General features: G+C 32.3%; 1 protein-coding gene and 1 pseudogene across 4 annotated transcripts in view; one reads left to right on the top strand and one right to left on the bottom strand.

Annotated features, from left to right (window-relative positions):
- Nucleotides 1–26,238, bottom strand: part of LRCH2 (leucine rich repeats and calponin homology domain containing 2) — an 81,215-nt gene that overhangs the window by 13,702 nt on the left and 41,275 nt on the right. For 2 of the 4 annotated variants that reach the window (XM_032474918.1, XM_032474917.1), the window contains exons 7-16: nucleotides 24,814–24,901; nucleotides 24,399–24,510; nucleotides 24,098–24,195; nucleotides 23,945–24,003; nucleotides 22,204–22,311; nucleotides 18,232–18,309; nucleotides 16,347–16,412; nucleotides 8,274–8,322; nucleotides 8,079–8,195; nucleotides 1,367–1,411 (exon numbers count right to left, since the gene is read on the bottom strand). In XM_032474918.1, coding sequence (XP_032330809.1) covers nucleotides 1,367–1,411; nucleotides 8,079–8,195; nucleotides 8,274–8,322; nucleotides 16,347–16,412; nucleotides 18,232–18,309; nucleotides 22,204–22,311; nucleotides 23,945–24,003; nucleotides 24,098–24,195; nucleotides 24,399–24,510; nucleotides 24,814–24,901 — 820 coding nt within the window. The remainder of the gene's footprint in view (nucleotides 1–1,366; nucleotides 1,412–8,078; nucleotides 8,196–8,273; nucleotides 8,323–16,346; nucleotides 16,413–18,231; nucleotides 18,310–22,203; nucleotides 22,312–23,944; nucleotides 24,004–24,097; nucleotides 24,196–24,398; nucleotides 24,511–24,813; nucleotides 24,902–26,238) is intronic. The other 2 variants (XM_032474920.1, XM_032474919.1) reach the window with 1 other exon arrangement.
- Nucleotides 2,665–2,997, top strand: LOC102522786 (annotated as a pseudogene).

Raw genomic sequence — 26,238 nt, forward strand, 5'->3', positions numbered from 1 at the left:
GCTTTATGTCAGACACTGTGCTAGACTCTGGGAATACTGAAATTTAGTAAAATATCATCCACTCAAGGATCTTTCACCCTAGGGGGAAAATAGATTCATTTACACAGGTAAAACAACCTTCTCAGTACAATGATAGAGCCATGCATGGCATATTATGGGGCACAGATAAAGGGTGCTCAGGGAAATGGTGGGGCTGGGGGAGAAGGCAAGTTTCCTGAGAAAGTAAAAAACCGAGTAAATGTTTATCAAAAAAAGAAGGGAACAATATTCCAAGATAAAGGACAACAAGGACAAAGGCACAGAAGCAATAAATGAAAGGATGAGTGCAGAAAACCTTGCAGTTCCATGTTTTTGGAGAGTATGGTGAAAGGAGGGCAAATCATGAGTTGAGGCTGATGTGGTAAGCAGGAGCTTGATCAAGGACCTAGAATTTACTTTCTCAGTAATGAGGAGACACTAAAGGTTCTAAGCAAGGAAATGGCCTGATCATATTTATGTTCTTTCAATCACTGGCAGCAGAGAGGAAAATGGACCAGAGAAAGGGAGAAAAGCAAGGATGCTATTGCAGTTACTGGTAAGAAATGATAAGGGCCTGTGCTAGAGCAGAAATAGCAGAAATGTAGATGAGGAATGTATTCAAAGTACGTCAGTATCAAAAAAAAAAAGTAGGTCATGGTAACTGATTAGATATTGAAGCAGGCAGGACCAAAGTGGATATAAAATATAAAGAGACAGAGAGAACAGCCAAGCTGAACCTCTAGTTTAGTGTACAGCAAACGTTTTGGGGGTGATCATATTTCCTAAAATTAAAGTTTTCAGAAGCCCTGCCAAGTATCCAACATCAAATTCACTACCAATCCCACCAAACAAAAATACACAAAACTTAAATATATGGTGATGAGATGATATCATTTCAAAAATGCCAGGCTGCTGCACAGCTTAAAATGATGAGGTAGAAAAGTTTATAGCAATGCACAAATTGTAGAAATCTAAGTTTAAATGTTAAAATAGCATACAGAGTTTGTGAAAAGAGACTAACAAATTCCAAATAAAAAAAAATCTCAACTGACCCACCAGGTTGATTTAGGAAGATAAAAGCTAGGAAAATGTAAAAATTTTAAATTCATGAGTTACAGTTTTAAGATGAATGTTAGTAAAATTCTAAAGCTGAACTACAAAGGACAAATGGATACTGCATGATTAAATTAATACTTGTATAATGATGCTCTGTTTTCATTATTGGAGAAAACCCATGCATTAAATCAGTAACAAACTGAAAAACTGATCATATTTTACTTTGATTAAGCCAACTACATGCGAAACGTAAATATTTTAAATAACTGCTAATATTACCCTCTTGTCTCACCTCATCATTTTCATTGCCACTTGAACTCTTCCTTGATGATTTATACTGAAAAATATTTAAAGCACATACTTTATTTTTCCTTGAACATATGAATTCTCTAACTAGTAAATTATATATGAGGTTATTCACATTTTGGTACTTTTACTAAATTATCTGAATTATATATAAAAAGTAAATCATATGTAAAATATACAAATTAAACTGTTTAATTACAAATGAGTTTAAATAGTCCTACTACTTACTAATGGCTAACACAAACTGTACTTTCTATGTACAAGGCATTGTTCTAAGTCCATATATCAAGTAACATTTCCCTTCTAAACCAATTTATTTCCTATTCATTTAGGTTTGCGATCTGAGTGTTGTCTTAAATCTTCCTTCTTTCTTAATCCCTTATAAACAAAAATGTCAAGTCAATTCTTTCTGTAATCTCTCTCAGACTTACTTCTTCTGAGTTCTCTCAACTACTATTCTATTCTAGGTGCCATTATCTCACACCTAGTCGTAATCTCACCATTCAAAAATGTCACCCATTTTTAAGAAACCTACTAATTTTAAGTTAAAAAATACTAATTAAATGTATATATTGACTATACAGTAATAGTGATAACAGCTAACACTTATACTACTGCTTACTACATGCCAGGCACTGATTGAAGTGTGTTACATGTATTAATCCATTTAATCTTCTTAACAACCCTGAGGTAAACACTATCTATTTTATACTGAGGCAAGGGGTAACTTGCTTAATATCAAAAATGCTAGAATGTGAAAAAAAGTGCTCATTTATAGGATCAAGAATCAAGGAAATACAGTATGACAACCACTAAAGTTCTTCTGATTCCTTCTCACCGGAAATAACTCATAACTCTTCTGTTGAAGAAAACCTAACTTTCAGATTTTATACAAATTTCTCTGCCTGGCATTCAAAGTTCTATTTAATGGCCCCCTTTACTTATGCAGCTTTAGCTTTCACAAATCTTGAAAAAATAGATAACCTACCTGATAGCTCAACCACAAACTGGAGGATGAGCAGTATTAGGGATTACAAATACAAGACCTAAATTCCTCCATTGTCTCTCCTATGACTTATGACAAAGTGCTCTTTTCAGCTGATCCCAGACATAGCCTCAATATGTTTTCAACCCAATGGTCCAGATAGCCACTAAATGAAGTTGGTATGTGTGAATAAACATATTTGCCATCCTTAGGCATGATGTCCTTGATGGCACTTGTTCTTGTTCTATTATACTTCAACAAAAGAATGACACTTGGACAGTGAACACCAGGACCCCAGGATGGCATCAGTCATACTAGTGAAGGAGATGAAACTCATGGATGTCAAAAGAGGGGAGCTGCCCAAGCTGGATGTTGATGCAGGATTTCACCCCTAAAGGCACTGTTGGAGCGTTTCAAAGAGGTTACTACCAGTATTACGAGTATGTCAATGTGAAGAAAGGGAGCATCACTAGGGTTTCTATGCTTACATACTTTTCAACTACTGCTTTTCTTACAAGGAACCCAAACATGAGCAGTTATGCAAGTACTACTGAAGAGGAAGATGCAGCCTGCATTCCTGACCATGACCTTATTTGCCCCGATCTTTGCTGAATCCTTCCGAATCCTAATTGAGAATTAACACCTGATAAAAATGACTGGTAGAGAAACAAACAAAAAATGAACTAAAAGAGTAACATTTTAATGAATAATAAGCTTTTATGAAGTGTGTACTCTGTGGCAAGTGCTGTTCAAGGTACTTTATATTATTAAACAATTCAATGGTTAAAACAATCCTGTGAAGGATGATCCCATTGAAATCATTTGAAGATAAAAAAAATTAAGTTCAGCAAGATTAGGTAATTTGCCAAAGTCATTCAGTTAGTAGAAATCTAAGTAAGGACTGGAACCAAAGTGATTTGATTTTTGAAGCCAAGGCCCTTAACCACTGTACTATACTCTCATTCCTAAATCTTGAATGACTGAATTATTAGTAGGAATTTTCCAGGAATAAAAGAATGGGCATGCTCAGAAGAAGGAAAGCACAAAGGAATAAAAAAGCTCAGCCTACACAGAAAACAAAGAGTAGCTAACGAAAGTGAATTGTGGCAGGTAATAAAACTTAGAGAAAGAGGTAAGGATGGCTATGAAGTTTTTAAAAAGTCCTAACTTTATGTTATTGATAATGGGGAGCCAATAAAGAATTTTAAGCCAGGGATTTCTCTAAGGACTGTGAAACTAGAGAAAGGGGAACCATTAAGAAATTATTACAATTGCCCAAACAAGAAAGAATGAGGGTTCCAACAAAAGAAAGGTCAGTAGATATGGAGAAGAGGTGATGAATCGGGGAAAGAGGCATAATTATCATCCTAGTGACCAATTAGTAAGGAGAAAGAAAGAGGGAAAGATCAAGGAGGACTGAGGTATAGAGCTTAGGTTAGGGGCCTGGGTGGATAATACCACTAACAACTAAAATACAGAATAGAGGGGAGGAGCAAGCTCAACGGTGGTGGGGCAGGAGGGGAAGACATATTGAATTTGAAATATATAGCATCCAGACAATTCGAAACATAGGTCTGGAGACCAGAAAACTAATTTATAAGATGTAAATTTAGACCCAGCAGAATATGAGACATCTGGAGTCAAAAAAGCTTCAGACAGAATAATAAAAGGGGATAAGATCCTGAGACCAAGTAGAAGAAAAGTCAGAAGAAAAGTTAGCCAGGAACATCAAAAAGAAAACATAAAAATCAGGGAAGGAAAATGAGGCAAAAACCAAGAAAGCAGTTTCAAGAAGAAAGATGTGGTCACCACTGTCAAATGCTACGCTGGATTTTGCCTATAGTAGGTACGTGTTAGGCTCTAGTGAGGGGCTATTTCAATGGAGGTGAAAGCCAGACTGCAGTAGTGTAAGGAGTGATCAGAAACTGGAGACCTAGGAATGGCAAGTTTGGCCCGAGAAGAAAGCAAAGAGATAAGGCAACAGCTGAAAGGGAAATCAGAGATAATGGTAGAGGTCTGAGCACATTTATAAGACAGAAGGTAAAGGATAGTAAGGACATAGAAAAGTGAGCAGATAATTGATAAAGAAACAGAGTATGATGCAGAAAAGAACTTAGATAATGAGACTTATATTACTGTCACTCAAATGCTATTCTAATTTAAAATATCCATTACACATGACAACTTAGAAAGATACTAAGTTTTGCATTACTGCACATATTTAATGGTCTTAAAATCCAAATCTGAATATATACATAGATTCTAAAATATTTCATAAGTTTAAGTTTTTACTAATTCAACTCAGCTGTGCTCAATTATTAGTCTGAATAACTTAAGTTTTATTATATATAAATTCAAATAAAGGCCAATTCACAAACAAAAAGGTCAGTTCATCTCTGAAGCTTATATCACAAGAGAGACTAACTTGTGCACAAACTCTGACTTAGAACAAATCAGGTTATTTCACAAGCCCAATTGGCTTCCCTATACCAGTATAAAATTAACCATGGTCAGAAAAAATACACAAAAATATTTTTCTCAGTATTCGTCTTTAAATTTAAAATACTGTACTATATTTACAAAATCAGATATGTAAGTTAAGAGTCATTATAATGTTTTATCACAAAAGTAATGGGATACATTTGAAAGACAAATATATATGGCATTTAAATAAATCAAATAATCCTTAAAATTAATTGGGTATAGTTAATCTAACACTTTTTAACTTTTTATTTAGAAATCAATCATCAAATGCATTTAGAAATGTATGTGTTACCATTCTTATAAGAAATTGAAGCTGCGAATTTACACTGAACATTACCAATAAAAGGTTAGATTTTCATACTTTGTTGTATATCTTATTCAAATAATTAATATTAATTATTTATTATAACTATAGTTATATACTTATAATATAATATAATAATAATTATAATTAATTAATTAAATATAAAATTTCTGTAAAAAATTTTAACCAAGTAATGTATTTCCTGGAATACCTTTACATTGAGAAACACACTGATTTTATTTCAGCAACAATGACATTAAATTTTATTTACTAACATAGTAATCTATGTAAGAGTGGCCAAAGTCTAAAAGGATTACTATAACTCTCCTACAACGATTTACTTACTCATATAATCTGAGAATTCATCTTCTTACTCACATAACATGGCTAATTATGTTGAAACATTTTTTACTTATTTTCAGGGGCTTACCTGAAAAACCTACTACCCAAAATCAGTCTTAGGAACTAAGAAGCTGGAGAGCTGAATTTCACACAAACACAGACACACAGAGAGACACACACTCACTTTCAATAAATCTTCTCAATAACAGCATCATGAATAATTTACCATAGGACACAAAGAAATCCCATGGTTCAGGCATTTATATGTGTTAAGGTAAAGTTGCACAAAAGCTCTGTATGTTTCATAACAGCAAACTAAAGGAGCCATCACTGAGTGAGCTTAGTGATAATTCGATACATATCTCTAGAGTAGTATACTTTAACTATAAATCTAGATTAAGTTCAATACCATATCTTATGAATAAGCCTTTTGATTCTTGAGAAATAAGTGATTAAGAGAAATTTTCTTTTTGAAAGAGACACTTCATAGAAATCGGTATTTTAAATTATGAAAATACTGGCAAATCTGAGTAACAGTTTTGACTTCATTTAGAGAGTAGTACCTCAATTTTATAATTTTTTTTAACATCTTAGGAAAAAATTTTCTTATTCAATTTTTTTAGTGTCCTAATACTGACATCTTCTGACTGCTGAGGAGAACTACATATCTCCTGAACATTTCCCAGTGACTGAAGCACCTACTTTATTAACCATAGAAGAAATCAACATTTGTTGAATGATGATTAAGACACTTTGAATATTATTTCACTTGATCTCTTAGCAATTGATAAAATAGCAATATCATACAAGGTATACTTAGGCCATAAAAAATAAAATACTTAACAAATGATACTATTACATCAAAGAACCATTTTCAAAGGTTTACTGAGGCTTCTATTAAGACTTAATTGAGAAGTTTACTTGAGTTACAATAAAATATTTAAAAAACAATAAAACTGTATTTATGTGAAAGTGTTCGCTCATCTGCTATTAGGCTATCCTCAGCAGGTCAGCAGGCAGCACAGCGCAGGCTGTGGGTTCAGGTCTTGATTCAGGTGTTGATTAGCTAAGTGACCTGAAGCATATTACTGAGCCTCTCTGTGCCTTTATTCCCCTGTTAGATAGGAGTGATACTAATTGCACTTACTTCATAGAATCGTTATGAAGATTAAATGAGTTGATATTTGTAAAGTACTTAGAATAGTACCTGGCACTTACTAAGTGCTATGTAAGTATTTTGATAAAGTCAGAATTTGTATGCTTTTGACTATACTATAGAGCAAATAAATACCAAAACTCTTTTATTAGTTAGAAATACCTAAATTTCTACAACATCATCAATCATTCATCAAGTTTTTTTTATCTATTAACAAATTTCCTTTAGTGCCTTTGTTCAAATCCCCTAACCTAAGTGGGGACTTTAAATTAGTAAATGCCAGAATGTAAATATAACTGCAGATTTGTAAAGGGTACTGACCAGGGTTCTGCTTAGACTGTCCTTTCCTTTTCTATTTCTTTATTATCTCATATTGACCAGATAACATAAGGCTCATTAAAAGAATTCAGTAATTATTTGTTGAAGGAGTAAACTTATCACAGACTCACTAGACATATAACATTTTTGTTTTGGTCATACTACTTCCAAATATATGTTACACTACCATAATAAGGAAATAGATCAATGTGGATCGAGACCCACTCTTACCAAACTGAAAAAAGCATGAAATATGATCCTATTTATTAGTGATATAAACGTCAAATTACCTATAATTTAGCTTAGAACTATATATCAGATATGTTTATTATTAGATAAAACTAGGCTCTGAAAAACAGATAAGGTTCATAAAGACAACAAAGTTTGCTATTCATAGTACAGGAGCTTGTTGGAGCTTCTTGGCACTGCTCACTCGAGTCAGAAATTCGAATAACGAATTCTGACTCGTATTAAAGATTACTCCAATTCCAATGATTGGCTACTACAAACACAGCAGACCTTAACCACAAATAGACAACATTACAGTATTCACAAAGGTGTACACAATGAAATTTCACTAAAACCCTGCTAACTAGAAATCTGAGATAATTCAGATAGTCTGAACCTTTAATTTAGCTAAAAGACTATTCTAAGAAATATATTGAGGTAGTAAGAAAAGAAAATGGGGGAAAATGTTTTCAGGCATTTTTAGAACCACATCAACAGCATTTATTTACAAAGAAACATTTAAATGCTAATTGTAAATATGAGTCAGTCCTTTACTGAAGCAAATCCAATGAAAGACCTTTTTGGGTAATTCTTTTAAAATATTATTACATATTGCTACAACTAGCAGTGTAGCAAATATTCACCTTTCTTGGAAAGTATCTGGCAAATCACAATTCACATTGATCTATTCACTCAATTATTTTGAATTATTGAAATTTTATGGAAAAGACTGGATCACATACCTTTATCACATGTGGGAAATCAAGATAAAATAACACATCCACTATATTTAACTAGTTACATTTTGTCGTATTAATGTAAAACAAAATGGATAAAAATCAAAACTAATAATTACAAAGTAAATTTCAAAACTTAAGTACCTTGAAATATTCTTTTCTAATCTGTTTGCTCCGCCTCCTTTCTTCACTCTGCCAGATTATTGGTTGAGATTCTGGCCACTGTTGTTCATCTATTTGATCCTTCTGATTCTCTAAGGACTGTAATGAGATGATTTCTTTTAACTAAATAAATGACTACAAAATATTAGATATAATAGTAATTTAATTTCTTCTTACCTGCCATGTGAGGGGTGATAACGGTGAATTAACTTCATCTGCTGAGACACTAAAAAAATTAAAGATGTCTTAATATGTTAAAATATTTAGAACTACCTTTAGGTATAAAATAACATTATAAAGTTATCTTTTTTTTTTTTAACCAGAAATCTAAAGAATTTACCAATGCTTATACTTTGAACTAATAACATAAAACTTAAATTTGACAAAAACGTAAGTTCCAAATAACTTATGTTCCTTAAAAAAACATCAAAATAGACTTATTTAATATCAGTCCATGCACAGGGCTACTCTAAGGACTTTTGTTACATTAAAGTCATTACCAAAAACTAAAAAAAAAGCAAACCTAACTTCTTTAGATGAATTTCTTTTGTCTAAAAGTCAAAGTGCTTAGGAGAGTAATTCTTTTCTGTCTACAGAACTACTGATTATGAGATAAGCCTCAAACCTTTCATTTTGACACACAGGGCTATAGTAGAAATTCTTTTCATCTAGTTTTTTATGTGGTAAGGTAGACAGCATGCTGTTGTTAGGTGGCAGATTTGAACAAGGAGTTACTTTGGAAAAAACACAAACAAAATGCCTACTAGAGCTGCTATTTTTCAACACTGTTGTGGAACTTCTCTACGGTTTAGTAAGAAAAGAAGTAACATTTAAAAATTACAAGGAAACAAATTTTCAAAGTTTATAGAAAATATGACTGCACAAGTGTAAAAAGCACCAAAAACCTATTAAGAGAGGTAGGGTTACCAGTTACAGAAAAATATATAAAATTTGACAGCTTCGCTACATATCGACTATAATAAATTATACCATATATTTGGAAAAATCTCACTTATAAAAGGAAGAAAAAGTTGAAAAAAGAAAACCTATAGGAAGAAACTTAACTAGACGTGCACAAATCCTACATAAAAAAACTACAAATGTCTAGTAAAGTACTTGAATAGCTGGAAAGTTCTTGAGCAGAAATACTAAATATTATAGGCATAATTCTTCCTTCAAGATAACTGATAATGGAAATAAACTTTAATTTTTAAAAAATCCAAGAAGTTATTTTTGGACTTGTTTTAGAAACCTGATTTTAAAAGTTTCAAAGTTAATTTGGAAGAATGGATGACCAAGAAGAGAAAGGTTATATAATAAAGGGGACTTCCCTATTAGGAAATTACATATATTCCATTAAATTACAATAGTAAAATAGTAGTCACTCCAGAATCTATAGATTTTTCTGTGGAAGAAGAGTAGTTGACCACAAGTATAACAACTTATGATAACAATGAAATTAAAAATCACTGTGAAAATGATGAATTAAGTAACAAACAGTGTTGAGAAAACTGGTTAACCAACTGTAAAATACACACAGAAAGAAAGAAAGAAAAAGAAAGGAGGAGGAGAGGGAGTGAGCAAAAAGAGAGAAGGAGGGAGGGAGGAAAAACACTAGAATTTAAATATAAGTAAAGATGAAATCACATAAGCATCTGAAAAACATGGGCAGTAATTTTTTAAATGTTGGAGTGGAGAGGACACATGGAAGAAACAATCAAAAGTAAACACTGATTAAGCACATAAAAGGTAAAAATTAGACTTTGCATCTGGCCAGGGTAGGATAACAGTGACCAGATATATACCCTGACTGAAAAACAAAAAGAATAGACAAAAATATATCAAATTATGCTTTCTGAGACTGATTATCAGGCAAAGAAAAAAAGATATTTATCCCATAGAGATGGGTAACAAACAAGGCAAACGCCACAAGTGAGTCAGGTTGCAGCAGGAAGAGAGTTTCTAGGGTACAGCCCAAAGAGGGGGAACTAAGGCAGGTAAGGCAGAGCCAAGGGGGTACTGAGGAGACAAAGTTGGGAACCAGGGAGAAAAAGGCGGATGGAGTTAACAGGACAAAGTAACAAAGAAAAGAGCACTGAACAGAGAAAGAAATTTAAGAGCTTTACAGAGGCATCCTTCAAATTTTCAGCTGACTACTGATCACTGATCATACATGTAAGGAAACTACACTACGCAAAAGAATGAATCACCAGAAAGATTAGGGAGAATAATTCTAAGAATCACAGAGGACTATGTAGTACCATTTTCCATCAGCCAGACTGGAAAATCTGACAGTTCATGGGAAATCAGCTAGAGTACTAAGAAAGGTCTTGCCTCAGCAGGGTGGGCAAATTTGGCCCTAGACTAGATGCAGCACTGATTCCACATAACTAGTCATAAAACTGTGTCCCCAAAATATCAAATTATAGCCAAGTAATTTAACCACATCTCAGAACAAAGTTCAAGAAGATTTATAACAATATTATAATATCCAGCACCCAAGAAGGTAAAGTTTTCAATGTTAGGCAATCAATTAGTCAATGTTCAGGAAGCTAAATGAAAAAATTAAACATGTTAAGTACAGACATGATAGACATAAAATAGGTAAAAATTGAAGTTGAAGAAATAAAAAGTACAACATCTGAAATAAAAAAATAACCTGGATGAGATTAACTGCAGATTAGACATTTCATAAGAAATTATTAGTGAAGATAAAGACATAGCAAATGAACTAGCAAAAATCCAATACAGCAAGAAAAATATTGAAGAAGAATGAATAAAAGCATCAGTGATCTGTAGGAAACTTCAAGTGGCCTGATATGCACATAATTGGGGTTCCAGAAGAATAGGTTAGGTGATAGAAAAGATACTTAAAGAAATAAGGACCCCAAGGTGGAGGGGGGTGGGAAGAGATAGGCTCGGAGTTCAAGATTTGCAGATACTGACTGGTATATATAAAATATATAAAGAGTTTATACTGCATAGTACAGGGAAGTATATTCAATATTGTGTACTAGCTTACAGTGAAAAATAATATGAAAATGAATATATGTATATTCACATATGGCTGAGGAATTGTGCTGTATACCAGAAATTGACACAACATTATATATTGACTATACCTCAAAAAAAAAAAAAAAAAAAAAGAAACTGAACAGGAAAAAAAAAGAAATAAGGACCCTAAATTTACAAATTTCATCAAAACAATAAATCCACAAACTTGAGACGCTCAGTGAACTCTAAGCAAAAGAAATATAAGAAAACTACACCAAGATACATCATAATCAAATTACTTACAAATAAATAATAAAGAGAAAATGTACAAATCAGCCAGAGAAAAAACACAATGAGTTTAGTGAATCACTGACAACAGAGTTCTCACAGGAAACAATGCAATCCAGAAGACAGTAGAAAAACATCTCTGAAGGTACCGAAAGAAAACAAAAATGTCAACCTAGAATTTTATACTAGCAAAGTATCTTTCAAAAATGAAGGTAAAATAATGACTTTTTCAGACATACAAAAACTGAAAGGACTCCACATCAGCAGACCAGCAGTGAAAGTAATGCTAAAATATCTCTTTCTGGAAGAAGGAAAATGATATACATGGAAATATAGAGCCACACAAAGGAACAAAGGGCAGTGGTGATGGTAACTAAGGAGGTAAAGGTAAAAGACATTATTCTGATCATTTAACTCTCTTTCAAGAAACAAGTGACTACTTAACGCAAAAATAATAACAATGTAATATGGGGTTTTAAACAAACATAGAAGTAAAACGTATGGCAACAATACAACAAAGGCCAGAAGGGAAGAAACAGAAGTATACTTTTCTGTTGATACATAAAATGGCATAATAGCACTTCAAGGTAGACTACGATAAGTTAAATATTATACTTTAGACCCTAAAACAATCACTAACATAACAAAAAGTTATGACGAATAAGTCCACAAAGAAAATAAATAGGAACTTTAAAATATAATTCAAAAAACAGGAGGAAAAAGAGGAAAGATGGCTACAAAGAATGGCTATGACAAAAACACAATAATGTGGTAGATTTAAATCCATTAATAACAATACTTTCATTAAATATTAACAATCTTAACACTGAAATGAGAAGTCAGGTTGTCAGATTTGATAGAAAAGGAAGATGCTACCAAAATTTAACTACAAAAAACCCCACTTTCTTGATAAAGACACGAATAGGCTAAAAATAAAGGGAAGGAGAAAGATATATCATGTTAACACTCATCCAAAGAAAGCTGAGGTGACTATATAATATCAGAAAAGTACACTTCAGAGCACAGAGTATTACCAGAAATATTTTAAAAGTCACTTTATAATGACAAAGGTATAAATTCACCAAGATGACATTACAATCCTAAATATTTATGTATCTAATAACAGCTTCAGAATATATGAAGGAAAAATGATAGAACTTTAAAGAGAAAGCTAAATCCACAATTAGTGTTGGAGATTTCAAATAGTCTTCTCTTAGTAACTGATAAAAATCAACACTGTAGTGTGCCCAGGGGGTGATGGGGTGATGAATACAAACAATAAACAAATAAAGAAGTATATATTCAGAATGTCAGATGGTAAAAAGTACATATTTACAACGTCAGACAGTATTAAGTTCTGTGGAGAAAAATAAAGTAGGTTATGGGAAAAGGGCAAAAGGAGTGGGGGAGGCATGCTCTTTTATATAAGTTGTTCAGGGAGCCTCTTGCTGGTGAAGTGACATTTGAACAGAAACCTGAAGACAAAGGAATAAGCCATATGGTTATCTGGGAGGAAAATCATTCCAGGCAGAGGACAAAGCCTTGAGGGGATGGGAAATGCCTGGTGTACTGAGAGTCAACAAGGAGGCCAGTATAACTAGAGAACTAACCAGCAGGAAGAGTGAAGCAAGAGAGGAATACAGAAGGGAACTAAATAATGTAGAGATTCACAAGTCCTTAAAGGACTCTAGTTTTTATTCTGAAGGAGATGGGAGGTTAGTAGAGAATGCTGACATGATCTGACTTACATTCTAAAAATACCAATCTAATATTTTTTGGAAAACAGACTAAAGGGAAGCAAGGACATAAAGGAGATCTGTTAGGAGGCTGCTAAAATAACTGAAATAAGAGATTGTTCGGGCTAGGCTGGTAGGTGTGGAGGTGGTAAGATGTGATCAGATTCTGGGCATATTTTGAAGGTAGAGTCAAGAAGATTTGCTCAAGGGTTAGTTATGGGGTGTAAAAGAAAGTGACAAGTTAAGAATGACTGAGGTTTTTGAGCCGAGCAACTAGAAGGATGGAGTCGACATTTCCTAAAATGGTGAAAAATGCAGGAAGAACAGGTTTAGAGGTACAAGTAAGGAGATTAAGAGTGTGGTTTTGGAAAGTTAAGTTTCATATACCTATAATACATCCAAGTGGAGGTGCTGGGTAGGTAACAGGTAATGTAACTCTGCAGTGTATGTGTATACATGTACACACATGCAAATGTTCATGTACATTTATAGAGAAAAGGTTTAAAGGGAAAATACCAAAATACCAAGACTTGTCATCTGAGGAGCAGGATAACAGATAATGTTTACCTACTTTTTTCTTTGTGATAAAATTTTCCAATTTTTCAACAATAAAACTACATTATTCTTATAATCAGGAAAAAACTAAAAGATTTTTTGTTTTGTTTTTGAAGAAGAAATTGAGTGATTGTTCTGAAATGAGAAAAAGGTTCTGTGAAGGAAAAGCCAGGATTGGATATCATAGTTTTGAAGTTTGGGCCGTTGGGGCTTCCTCAAGAGAATGTTAGGAACCTGGTAAGGAACCTTAAGATGGAAATGAAAGGAACTGAGAGGGAAAGTAATAACAGAAACTTGAAGGAAAACAAATATGTAAGATAATAGAATAAATATTCAAAAAGGGACAGAGTGGGTTAAATCCAGTTAAATGAAATTTGAGATAGATGAATGTTTCTAGATTTGGGTATGAAAAGTCATCAGATGCCTGAACTGAATCATAAAACTCTAAGTGAAAAGCGGAGAAAGAAAAGGCAATCCCAGCAGAGACACCAGGATACAGAACACAGAGATGTGAAACCATGTTGGAATAAAGAAAAGAATACTGTTCCTAGGCGCAAAATGGAAGAACACATGAGATGAGGTTCTCAAGCCAGGTTGACTGAAACTAACTTCAATCCTGTGGGTTAAGCCAAACATTTTAAGTTTTATTCTAAAAGTTAGAAAGAACTATTAGAAGGTAAGATAATAAACAGGAGTCACATAGTGCAGGCTTGTGTTTTAGAACCATCACTCTTACATCAGTATAGAAAACAGATTTAAAGGTAGGCCAAACTGAAGAAAGGAGATATGTCTGGGGATTGTTATGGTAATCTAGGTGGAAAAGATGGGGCCCAAACCAACATAACTGCAATAGGAATGGAGAGGTTGGGATAAATGCGAACAATGTTAAGAAGCTGTAATTTTCTATGACTCAATGGATTGGGAAGGGTGCATAAGAGAAATGAATTTCCAATAATTCCAAAGTTGCTGACTTGGATGGCTATACAAATAGTGACACACTCACTCAGGCAAACTATACAGAAGAAATAGGTTAGGTTTGGGGAAAAATAAGTTCAGTTTGGACTGTGAAGTAGTTAGGAAAAGACATCAGTGAAATGTGTGAATCTGGAGGAAGCAAAGTATTCTTGTTATCATATGTTAAGACTTGAGGTTCTGGAGCTACACAAACTGGGTTTAAATTCTCACTGTACCACTTACTAGCTGTGTGATCTCGAACAAGCTATGGTAATTTCTGAGCCTCAGTTTCTCACCTATAAAATGGGGATGACAATAGTAACAACTTCACAGTTAGTACCAGGATTAAATGAAATAATACATCTAAAGCACTAAGAGCAGTATACATATAACAAGCATTCAGCAAATGCTAATTCTCTGTGTATACTTCTGTACCCACATCCCAGCCTTGGACTTTTACACTTCCATAGGAATGACTCAGGAGTTGAGTCTGATGCAAATTTTCAAACCACCAAAAAGAATAAATGGAAACACTCAAGGTCTTCTAGTTCTCTGGAATTCATATATGTGGACTTAGACTATGTATTCACAGAGAGGAATTTAGTAAAACCTAAATGAAAAGAAATTAAAAAGTGAACAATAACATAGAGAGTAAATACAATCAATGATGAAGAAACACACTATTCCTGACAGTAACAGTAATACAATAAATATTTGCTAAATGGATAAATGATTCTATTAACAACACAAAATGCAGGTATAAGCACAGAAAGATCAAATCAGCATTTTGGGATTTGTTCATATCAAAGGTCAATTTAACTTACCCTGTAACACATTACTTTAAGTTATCTGGTTATATTAAATTGATAACAAATATTCAATTAAAGCCCATATAGGAGAAAAGGGAACCCTCCTACACTGCTGGTGAGTAAGTTGGTGCAGCCACTGTGGAAAACAGTATGGAGGTTCCTTAAAAAACTAAAAAAAATAGAGTTGCCACATGACCCTGCAGAGAAAATTCAAATTTGAACAGATACATGCACCCTAATGTTCATTGCAGCACTATTTATAATAGCCAAGATATGGATTCAACCTAAATGTATATTGACAGGTGAATAAATAAAGAAGATGTGGTGTGTGTGTATACACACACACACACACACACTCATATATATACATACAGTTGAATATTACTCAGCCATAAAAAAGAATAAAATAATGCCATTTGCAGCAACATGGATGGACCTAAAGATTATATACTAAGTAAAGTAAGTCAGATAGGGAAAGACAAATACTACATGATATCACTTACATGTGAAATCTAAAATATGATACAAATCAACTTATTTACAAAACAGAAACAGACTCACAGACATAGAAAACAAACTTCTGGTTACCAAAGGGGAAAGGTAGTGGGGTCATAAATTAGGAGTTTGGGATTAACATAAACAAACTACCATATATAAAACAGATCAACATGGTCCTACTATATAGTACATGGAAATATATTTTAATATCCTATAATAAACCATAATGGAAAAGAATATGAAAAAGAATATATATGTATAACTGAATTACTTTGCTGTGCACCAGAGACTAACACAAAATTATAAATCAACCATACTTCAATTAAAAAAAATAAAGCCCACATATAGGAACATCACTGTCAAAGGATCAACTCTCATTATAAAATATTAAATATAAGAACTAAGGTATTTTATACCTCTTTTCACATTCCATGGTTTGTTTTGGCTTGTTTCTTGCGATAGAAGTTGAATGATTAAGAATCCTAGAAGCAAATCAACACATTAATTCCATAATATATTAAATAGAATAGTGTACACACATGATATAAAAGATCTCCATAATAAACTGCATCTGGTCCATGAAGATCTTTGCTAGAAAACAATATTTAAATATTATTTAGATCAGATGCCCATAAGCACACTGGCTATTATGAAGAAATGAAGCTCACCAACTCTTCCATGTATCTTCTTTTATAAACTTTTTCTCAAGGCTTGGATATCTTCTAACATGCTATTTCCCTGTGCATATCTAACTTTCGGCTGAGACAGAAGATAAAGAGATGTAGATTGTTTAGGTACCATCACAAATGATTTAGTTTTCCCAGCATAGCAAATGATAGGATCACACTGATGTAATAAATAATCTTTTTGCCAAAAGCCAAATAATAAACCTTAATTCGAAATGTAAAGCCAGTGCTAAAGCTCAACTCTTAAAAAAAAGTCCACAAGTTTATTAAACTTTTAATAACCAAATGAAACAGTATTTGAAGAAAACAAAAAAAAAAAGAGAAAGAAAAATAAAGAACGATAAACCACTACTGCATGAGCGAACTATTTATCCACAATTTTATATAATTCTAAGTAGTAATCTCAAAATCATAAGTAATGAATTATAAACGATCTTTCTTTAATATAAGTAACTTACACATTTAAGAGTTCTTAATATTTATTTAGTATATAAATGTAACAATTTTCAATTTTAAAGTTTAGTTTTTTTAAGGAGTAAAATATCTGCCTTTTACTCAAATTAGCATTTTCAGATGTTAACTATAAAAAGAATATAGAGAAAAAAAGGAATTTAAAATTAAAGCTACATATTGACTACTAAAATACATAATAAAACAAATATAAGCTGGCAATCACAAAAAGATGGTTAACATAAAGAAGCCAATTTGTGCTACTCCAGTTTCCTCACTAGCTTGGATTTAGTAGAGGCTACCAGAGGTCACACTGAGGGGCAAAGGAAAAGTACCACAGGCAAAGCAGTATATTTTTGCACCAATTTTGAGGTTAATGACACTTTTATTCTTCTTTGTATGGGCAGGCACTAAAATTGTAGTGAATTCCCAAATGCAGAAGAATTTAGGTAATAAAACACCTAAGACTTTTAGGAAAAAATCCTTAAATAGTGATTTTTTTTTTAAAAAGGAAGTAAATCCTAAGAGTTCTCATCAGAAGGGAAAAAAAAATTATCTATTTCGTTAGCTCTGTATCTATATGAGATGACAGATATTCACTAAATTTCTTGTGATAATCATTTCATGATATAGGTAAGTCATATCATTATACTGTACACCTTAAACTTATACCATGCCGTATGTCAATTACATTTCAATAAAACTAGAGGAGAAAACAATTTTTTTAATTTAAAAAGGAGATGCGGCAGTGCAAACTATCCTGGGGGGAATGTCAGAATTATTCCCCAGGGAGGGGGGTCAAACTACAATGACCTTCACTATAGTAAATTCTCAATTCTCCCCATACCACACTCACTAGTGCTGCGATTACTGATGTGTATGAGTCATATAGGAGCACAAAAAAAAGTTGAGATCTACTTACCTATAAAATATATTTTATGTACTTGAAAATTCTCCTACGTAAAATTTTGCTGTATACATTAATATTTAATGTTTTACTCTGTGATACTCAAAGTCAAAATAAATGCGTTGTATCTAAATATCTTTTCTAGATTATTAACACATATCCCTAATCCAGGTACCAGTACTGTATTTTAAGTAAAAGACTAGTTAACTGCATCCACCTAGACCCTTAATACTTAAGGCTTCCACAAACTCTAGATACCTTGATGCACGTCCTGCTGCTCTGGTCCTCTGGAAGAGTTTTTCACTGAATGACGCTCTATAACATAAAGGCCTCCGTCTGTATTCACATTTCACGTACATCAACCAAACCAAAAGATGGAAGAAGTGAGATGTTTTGGGAGAGGACAGGGAAGTCATTAGTAAAGCAAGCAGAAAAGGAAGAATGGATAGATTTTAAGGGTTGAGAAATCTACCTAATTAGTTATAACAAGCTAGAGGTTAACGTGATGTTCCTCAAATTAGAATGTTCATATGATCAGAAAAAAAAAAATCACATGAAAAGGTAACATACATAATGTCTGTAATCCTAAACCAAAATAATAAACTGCTCAAAATCTGATTTTGCTTTCCATGATCCTTAATTAATTATACTTCAATGTAACTTTTCATAATTAGTTTTTAAAATTTAGCTATATTACATAGTACTCTGAAGCATATCTCTCCATAATAAGTAAAAACTCTCAGGACACACCTAAAAGCAAATAAAATAATTATTAAAAGGAAAGACATAATAGAAAATACTATAGAATAAGTTAGCAGAAATGCACATGCAGTGTGAACCAGTCAACTGATAATCAAACAAATTTTAATATCTACTTATTAAGCCACATAATAAGAAAATTAATATAAGAAAGACCTGTAGCCACTTCTCTGATACTAACATACATAAGCTGGGTTGGTAGAAATTTGAGGAATTGGCTAAATAATTCACAAAGTAAACATTATTTTAAAATAATGATTTTTTTAAGATAAAAGCTCTTAATTTCATAAATTATAGTGAAGATAAAATTATGATTTGTGGAACAGCTATTTTAATATAGACAAGGTCACTGATTCAGGGGGACTTCAATACACTCAAATACAAGTAGAAAAAATCCAATATTTTGACAACAGGGATAAAGATTAGCTTCTAAAATCTTAACAATAAACTGTCAATATCAAGTAGCTTAATCTGTGTATCTCAGAAAAAGAAGGAGCAGTCTTCTAAACAACCAGGCTTCAGATTTTGAACACTTACAAGTTACCTACTTGGTGGTTTATTTGCTGATCTCTTCTCCCACCCTTTTTGAGTATTAATTCTGTGCAATATCCTCCTGTTACTTTCTTAGGATTGTTTCATCCACCAAGTACTAGCATAAACTTTCTTAAAGAATCAAAGATAATTTTAAAAGTAGTATGAACTAAGCAAGTATCAAAACTGCTCTAAGAAAATCATCACTGAACTCAACATAAGCAGTTTTTAAATTGTCTATAATTTTGGAGTACATGCATGGGCTCTTTTAGCTGAGAGCTAACTGCATTTTCCTTCGACTAGTAACGAGCTAAGAAACAGTTAAGTGGTTAAGTCTACAAAGTAGGAGTCTTAGGCAGTACTTCCTGATATACAAAGATAATCTTACCTCAGATAAACTATTTTAAACCAAGACTAAAAACAAACAAACAAAAAACATTACAATGATCATGTTAAAGCCTAAAAAGAAATGTTACAACTCCTGGTTGACTTGCAATCTTAAATAGCATTTCAGATTCTTCATTAATAAAGTTGGAATCTAAAGCACAATACAGTGTGAAAGGGAAAATCTACAACCAGAGAAGATATAAAAACTCAAATCCTCTAAGAAATATATCCTTATACAAGATTACTTTTTACTTTCTGGACTCACTTAAAGTTAAGTATTATAACAGTAAACAATAAATGTTAATTATCTACATCTAAGAGATGTAAACAATAGCAACATAGTTTAGAAGGAAGGATGAGATCATTTAATGGAGAAAACAGTAGATTCAGCATTAAAAAATTCTGAGATCAGTTTAAGTTCAGCCAATAACAGAACTCCCTAGGGATCTAATTTAATCTGTCTATAGATTACAAATTTTAAAAGTAAAATGTGCTCCTTACTTTATGACCAGGTATCATAAATTTTAATGCCTTCAAAAATTACACATAATTACTACAACATTAATGTCACTGCATAGTAATACTTAATCCAAAAAGATCTTATATTTGTATGCACTAACATCTGAAAAGGAGGATGAAGAAGAGAAATAGTCAGAGAAAGACAGAAATTAATTTTGCATACATCTCAAAAAATAACAGAAGTTATGTAGAGGAAATATATTAACTAAATTAATGGTTCCGACTAGCTTTAAATTTGTTCTAATTTTCAAGCAATCAATTAATAAGTAACAGTATTACTGAGTACCTACTATGTACAAGGCAGTCCTAGATGCTGTTTTGCACTGATTACAAAACTATCACAAAAACAAGACCTATGAAACATCACTTGATGTTGTATCTAGGCTAGAAAGAATAATTTAAGTCAGAAGGATAGATGGAAAACTAACACAACAGGGGAAAATTGAAAATACAGAAATGGTATACATGGCAATGTTAAAATCTAAAATTATGCACTCAAATGCTATTCTTAACACAATGAGTGAAATGGATATTGTTGTGGGTTCTTATAAAATTAATATTCTCTGTCCTTATAAATGCAATTCTTTCACCCGACAGGTAGAGGAGATAGAAATTCAACTAATTTTTAAGCTACACAGAGTAGGTGGTGACTTGCTTAATCAAGCCTCTTAAACTATGGGGGCAATCAATACTTTGATTATACTGAAGGGGAAACACACACAACCTCGTCTAAGTAGCCAATAAAAAAAAAAAGGGTCCATTAGAAATAAATCATAGGAAAAGATTAGAAGATAAACTTCACAGAGAAGGGTGACAAAGTTATGGCAGAAGAAAAATGTGAACTGGGAATGAGGATACATAAGATACAGAAGGGATAAAAATGAGTGATGTTTTCTAGTCTGGTTTTTAATTCTATAAATGCAGTGGCTGTGTGGAAAAAAAAGATGTTTTTTAGTAGTTAATCCCTTGAAATAAATCTTAAGATGGTCCTATTTGTTTACTGTTTATTTGATAATATTTAAATACCCAGATTTTTTAAAATAGTGGCCACTAAAAACCACTCATTTGTCACTGGATAAGTTTTAATAGTAATTATTTTTCAAAGCATCTTTAAACAAATGCCAGTATGCTTTTTCAAACTTCCCAAAACATGGTCATATGACCCATAAGCATTTACTGCTTTGAATAAGTAAGTAAAATACTTCTTAGTTATCCATGTTAAATGCACCAAAATTATTCTTTTAATTTTCTCAAAACAAAAACATTTCACCTTCCTGATTATTTCAAAACTATAAATGTAGCACTCTCAGTACATAAAGATGGCAATAATAGCTAACTCTCACTAGCGCAAAGAACTTTTTCTGTATTAAAAATGGACTTGCACTGATTTCATACTCATTAACATAATGTCCTCCTCATTGCCAATAACATGCATTTGGAGAAAGCCTAGCCAAAGGGAGCAATGCTCGCTGACCATGTTCACGTATAACTGAAAAATTGTGCACTACACTGGAATTTGACACAACATTGTAAAATGATTATAAATCAATAAAAAAGTTATTTAAAAAAAAAGAAATAAACGAAAGTTACCCTGTGACCTTCATGTCAACATAATGATTTAATCAATCATTACATATTTCAATTCAATTTTAAGGAGTTTATGCATATCCCAAATAATTCAGAATCTGATAAAAAGTACACTATATATTTAAGACATATACTTGGAAAAATGCTTATAAAATATCTAATGCTACTGTGAGCTAAGATGAATATCAACAATTATTATTATTTAGCACACAGGAATAAAAAAAAGACAGCCAAGCAATAATTAAATACAACGACTATGTGAATATAAAGTATTCTGCTAACTTTACATTTCTCCTCTAAGTGTTTCCTATTGTCTTTTAGTAGTTAGTTCCTTGAAATAGATCTTAAGATGGTCCTATTGTTTACTGTTTACTTCATAATCTTTAAATACTCAGATTTAATGATTATAAAATTTGTCTATTTAAATCTCATTACTGAAAAAAATACCTGTTCTTCTGTTCTTGCTGCAATAACTGAGCGGCTATTTTCCTCAAATCAGTTACTTCCTTCAAATCATCATCCTCTTCCTCTGCAAATAACTGTTCTTTTCCAAGTCTGAAAGGTGACACAAAGGTTATCCAAAAAGTAAGGCAGGTGATATTTTATGCCAGCTTCCAGAAATAGAAACCATTTTTTATTTTTAACAGCATGTGAAAGCTAAAATCTTAATGTCCTTATATTTGAAACATTAAAGTAAGAAGCAAAGACTATTTAAGGAATATAAAAACATATCTAGCCTCTCTACTCAATAGGAAATGTAACATACTGGTTATATTAATATAATCAATGGCTAACGAAGTAATCTATATTACCATTTTGTAATTTCTGAAATGTGTAATGGTAAGAATAATTTAGCAATGCATATTCTCCAGTCTTGAGTATAATAAGGAGTGCAGTACTCTATTTAGTCTATCTTTAGAAATAAACAGAAAATGTTATGAAAATTTCTCGTTTTATCAAACTACTCTGCTTTTATCAGTTTATTCATTTTGATTTTTAAAATCTCTGTGTAAAATGTTTAAGTAGTGGAAATACAAAATAGGTTCAGATAAGACTGGTAAATTTGCCAAAACAATATTCATTAAAATATATAATTTTTATCATTCAGAAAGAACAAAGGAATTTTAAAATTGTTCTGCAAACTCTAGTAATTTTATCCCAAAGGTATTTCATTTTAAAAACAGTATCAAACCTGACACTATATCTTTACCATATCTTGCATGCCACTCATGGCTGATGAACTGTCCTCATGAGATAAGGTGAGAAAGTACGAGAAGAGTGAAATATGGAGTACAAGACAAAGCATTCCATCTCCTTATGGGTACCAGAGATTAATTGATGACTCCTTAAAAAGTTACCAGCAAGGTCATTTGGAGGAAGTACAATGTGGAGAAAAGAGAAAAATCTGGGGATAGGAGAGAGCTAGTTTCACACTCTAGGTTCTAATGAACACTAGCTAAGTGGTTCTAGACAAGAAACTTTAGAGTCTCTGAGCTTCACCCTCCTCATCTATAAACATGTGGACAATATCTACCCTGCAGGATTTAGCGAAGGTTAAATAAGAAACATGGGAAAGCACGTAGCACAGATTCTGGTACAGAGGAGGTATCCAACAAATGCTCCTTCCTGCAGCTATGAAGCAACTTGAAGGAGAGACTGAAAAATGTGGTAGGTCATATTCCACCATTTCATAAGATAAATGATACAGAAAAGACCTAAAGTATAACTATTTTAATAGAGAAGTAAACACCCTTATAATTAACATAACCTGTCTGATGAAATGGAAAGTGTATCAGACCAAAAGTCAGAATATCTGAGTACAGACATTTGAAACTCCAGGCCTCAGTTTCTTATTGGTCAAATTAGGCCAATACCATCTGTTTTAAAGAGTTGTTAAATAGCTCAAATGGGACAATGTATGGGAAGGTACAGTCTTCCTTGGTAATAATAACAGGGGACATTATTATTACATTTATGGGGAGAAAACAGCGTACATACTACACTCAGCTTACATGCTTACTATAATTTTGTTTAATTAGGGAATGCAGACAAATGAAATATTTACAAATTAACTATCTGAACTTAACAGGTAAATGAACAAAAAAAAATTCTTTCAAGTAGAAATATCTAATGAATATTCCAGGTATTAATAAGTGACATTTCAAATTAAGAATTCATGTGTGCTTACCTTTTTTCATCTCCCAATTCTTCATTTTTCTGAGATTTTTCAGGACCTTTTTCTTTTCCCTTATATAAAAAAAAAGTTATCATTTTAAATTGTATGGGTTACTTTTATGAGATTAAGAAGATACTATTAATATTTGTACAAAGTTTTCTTTACCTTAAAGAAAGAGACAAATGATCCGATATGTGCATCTCCTCGCTCAGGAACTGCTACATCGTCTGTGTTGGGATCAATAAAATCATACACCTCCTGGTCTAAGTATAGATTAATTTTTATTAGAAAATATGAATAGTAAACAGTGTGCTCTGACACTGCAGTGCTTAGAAAAAATATATTTTCTCAATAAAAGAGTTGGCCAAAGATATTATTATTTTTCAAAGCCCATTTTTAATAAAATACTCATTTTTAATAAGGGCTATGAACATGAAATAAAAATACCAGACACCATATCAATTACCTTTCTGAGAATCAGGTTTAATTCCTATTGAGTGACTGTCATTTCTTGATGGTTGCTCTCTATTTGATTCTGAGACTTGAGAATGAAGGCTGATTGTGTCGTCGTCTGATGGCTGAAAGGAATAAGCAAAAAGTAAAAACGAGGTATTTTAAATATATGATAAGAATTAAGTTGCTTTAATTTCACATATAAAGTATAGAATATCTGATTTAAATCTCCAGTTTTCAAATCAAAAATTAGTAATGATAAGGTTTACTGTTCTGCTTTTTAAAATGTACATGTCCTTTTTTTATTTGAAGTCATAAAATGCAATGATATTTTAAGCAAAATAAATGAAGTGTGTGCAAGTATCCATCTATTTCAAAGCTCTAATAAAATTTTAAAATAAAACAGATGAACAATAGAAAAGACTCACTTCCGTTGTAGATAATCGTTTCTCTCCATTATCACTTCCAATTCCAGAGTCAGGGCCATGATTTTTATTTGGATAAAAATCTTCCATACTATGGAAATACAAATTCTAATGGCAGTTAGGGTTTTCTTCTTATATGGATAATACAGAACTGACCTAAAATTTCCCTAAATAACACAGAATATATACTTTTGATGCTTAAGATCCTTAAAGACATGAGGAGAAAAATATCAGATTATACAAAACACTTTATTTGTGTCCTTCATATAAAACTTTTTCTTCATGTGCTCTGTTGTAAAAATTGTTAACAATAGCCTATTATTTCTCCTGAGAGATTCAGAAAAGCAGACATCCCTGCTAGAAAATCATCTTAATAAAGACCTTTCCATTTTTCTCATCAGTTTGACACATTTCACCGTAGAATGCTGAAATATTTTTAAACTTTGATTCATACAGTTTCTTCTTCATTAGTTCTAAAAATATTTTTAGTTTTATAAATAATGCCCATTTAATAACTAAGAAGAGAAAAAAGGTAAAAAAAAGTCTACAAAGCACTGAATAAACAATTGTTTTGGTGTGAGGATAGAGCTGTCTTTGCAAATTTCTGAATTACAGTATGCCTCCCAGGTTGCAAAATATTTTTCCCTTTAATTTGCAAAATTACCTTACATTCAACTGACCACTGATTATGTGCCAGGAATTGGTGCTTCCCCATCTTATAGAAGAGGAAACTGAGGCCAGAGGGGTTAAACAAACTGCCCATGCACTTGCGAATGGCAGTCTAAGTTTGATTCCAAGATTATCTAGCACTAAAGTCCCTGATCTTAATCACTATGTTATACTTCTTCCCCAAATACTCATTTTATACTTTTCAGGAGTATATCAACAAAGTCAGAGAAGCTATTACCAAGTGTCAGGTACTACACTAAACTCCTGAAGTGAGATGTGATGAATTTTAAAATGTTTGGCTTCAAAGGGTTCTCAGCCCAGAGGGGAAGAGAGTATGTTTATATGTTTTGAAGAATATGACAAAGGTAAATATAAAGTGCTATTAGAAAAGAGAGATCAACTAATTTGCCTTGGTAAGGTTAGGAAAGGCCTCACCCAAGAAAGTGACATTTGAGATTAATCTGGAAGGATGAAAAGAGGCAGTAATTGTTAGCATTTGTTAAGTGTCTACATTATGTTAGATATTGTGCCAGGCGCACCTCATATTTTATTTATAATCTTTACATTATACAATTTATGCATTATTATTTCCTTTTACAAATGAAAATAATAAAGCTTATAAAAGTTCACTTCTGAAGGGGAAATGTGATATTTACTGAATATCATTTATTGAACTAATTGCCAAGCATACATTTAATTCTCACAACAAGCTTATGAAGTGGGTATTATTAACATTTAAATAAAGAAACAGGCTCAGAG

Source organism: Camelus ferus, chromosome X (assembly GCF_009834535.1).
Source record: "Camelus ferus isolate YT-003-E chromosome X, BCGSAC_Cfer_1.0, whole genome shotgun sequence".
In the NCBI taxonomy this organism is placed as follows: Eukaryota; Metazoa; Chordata; class Mammalia; order Artiodactyla; family Camelidae; genus Camelus; species Camelus ferus.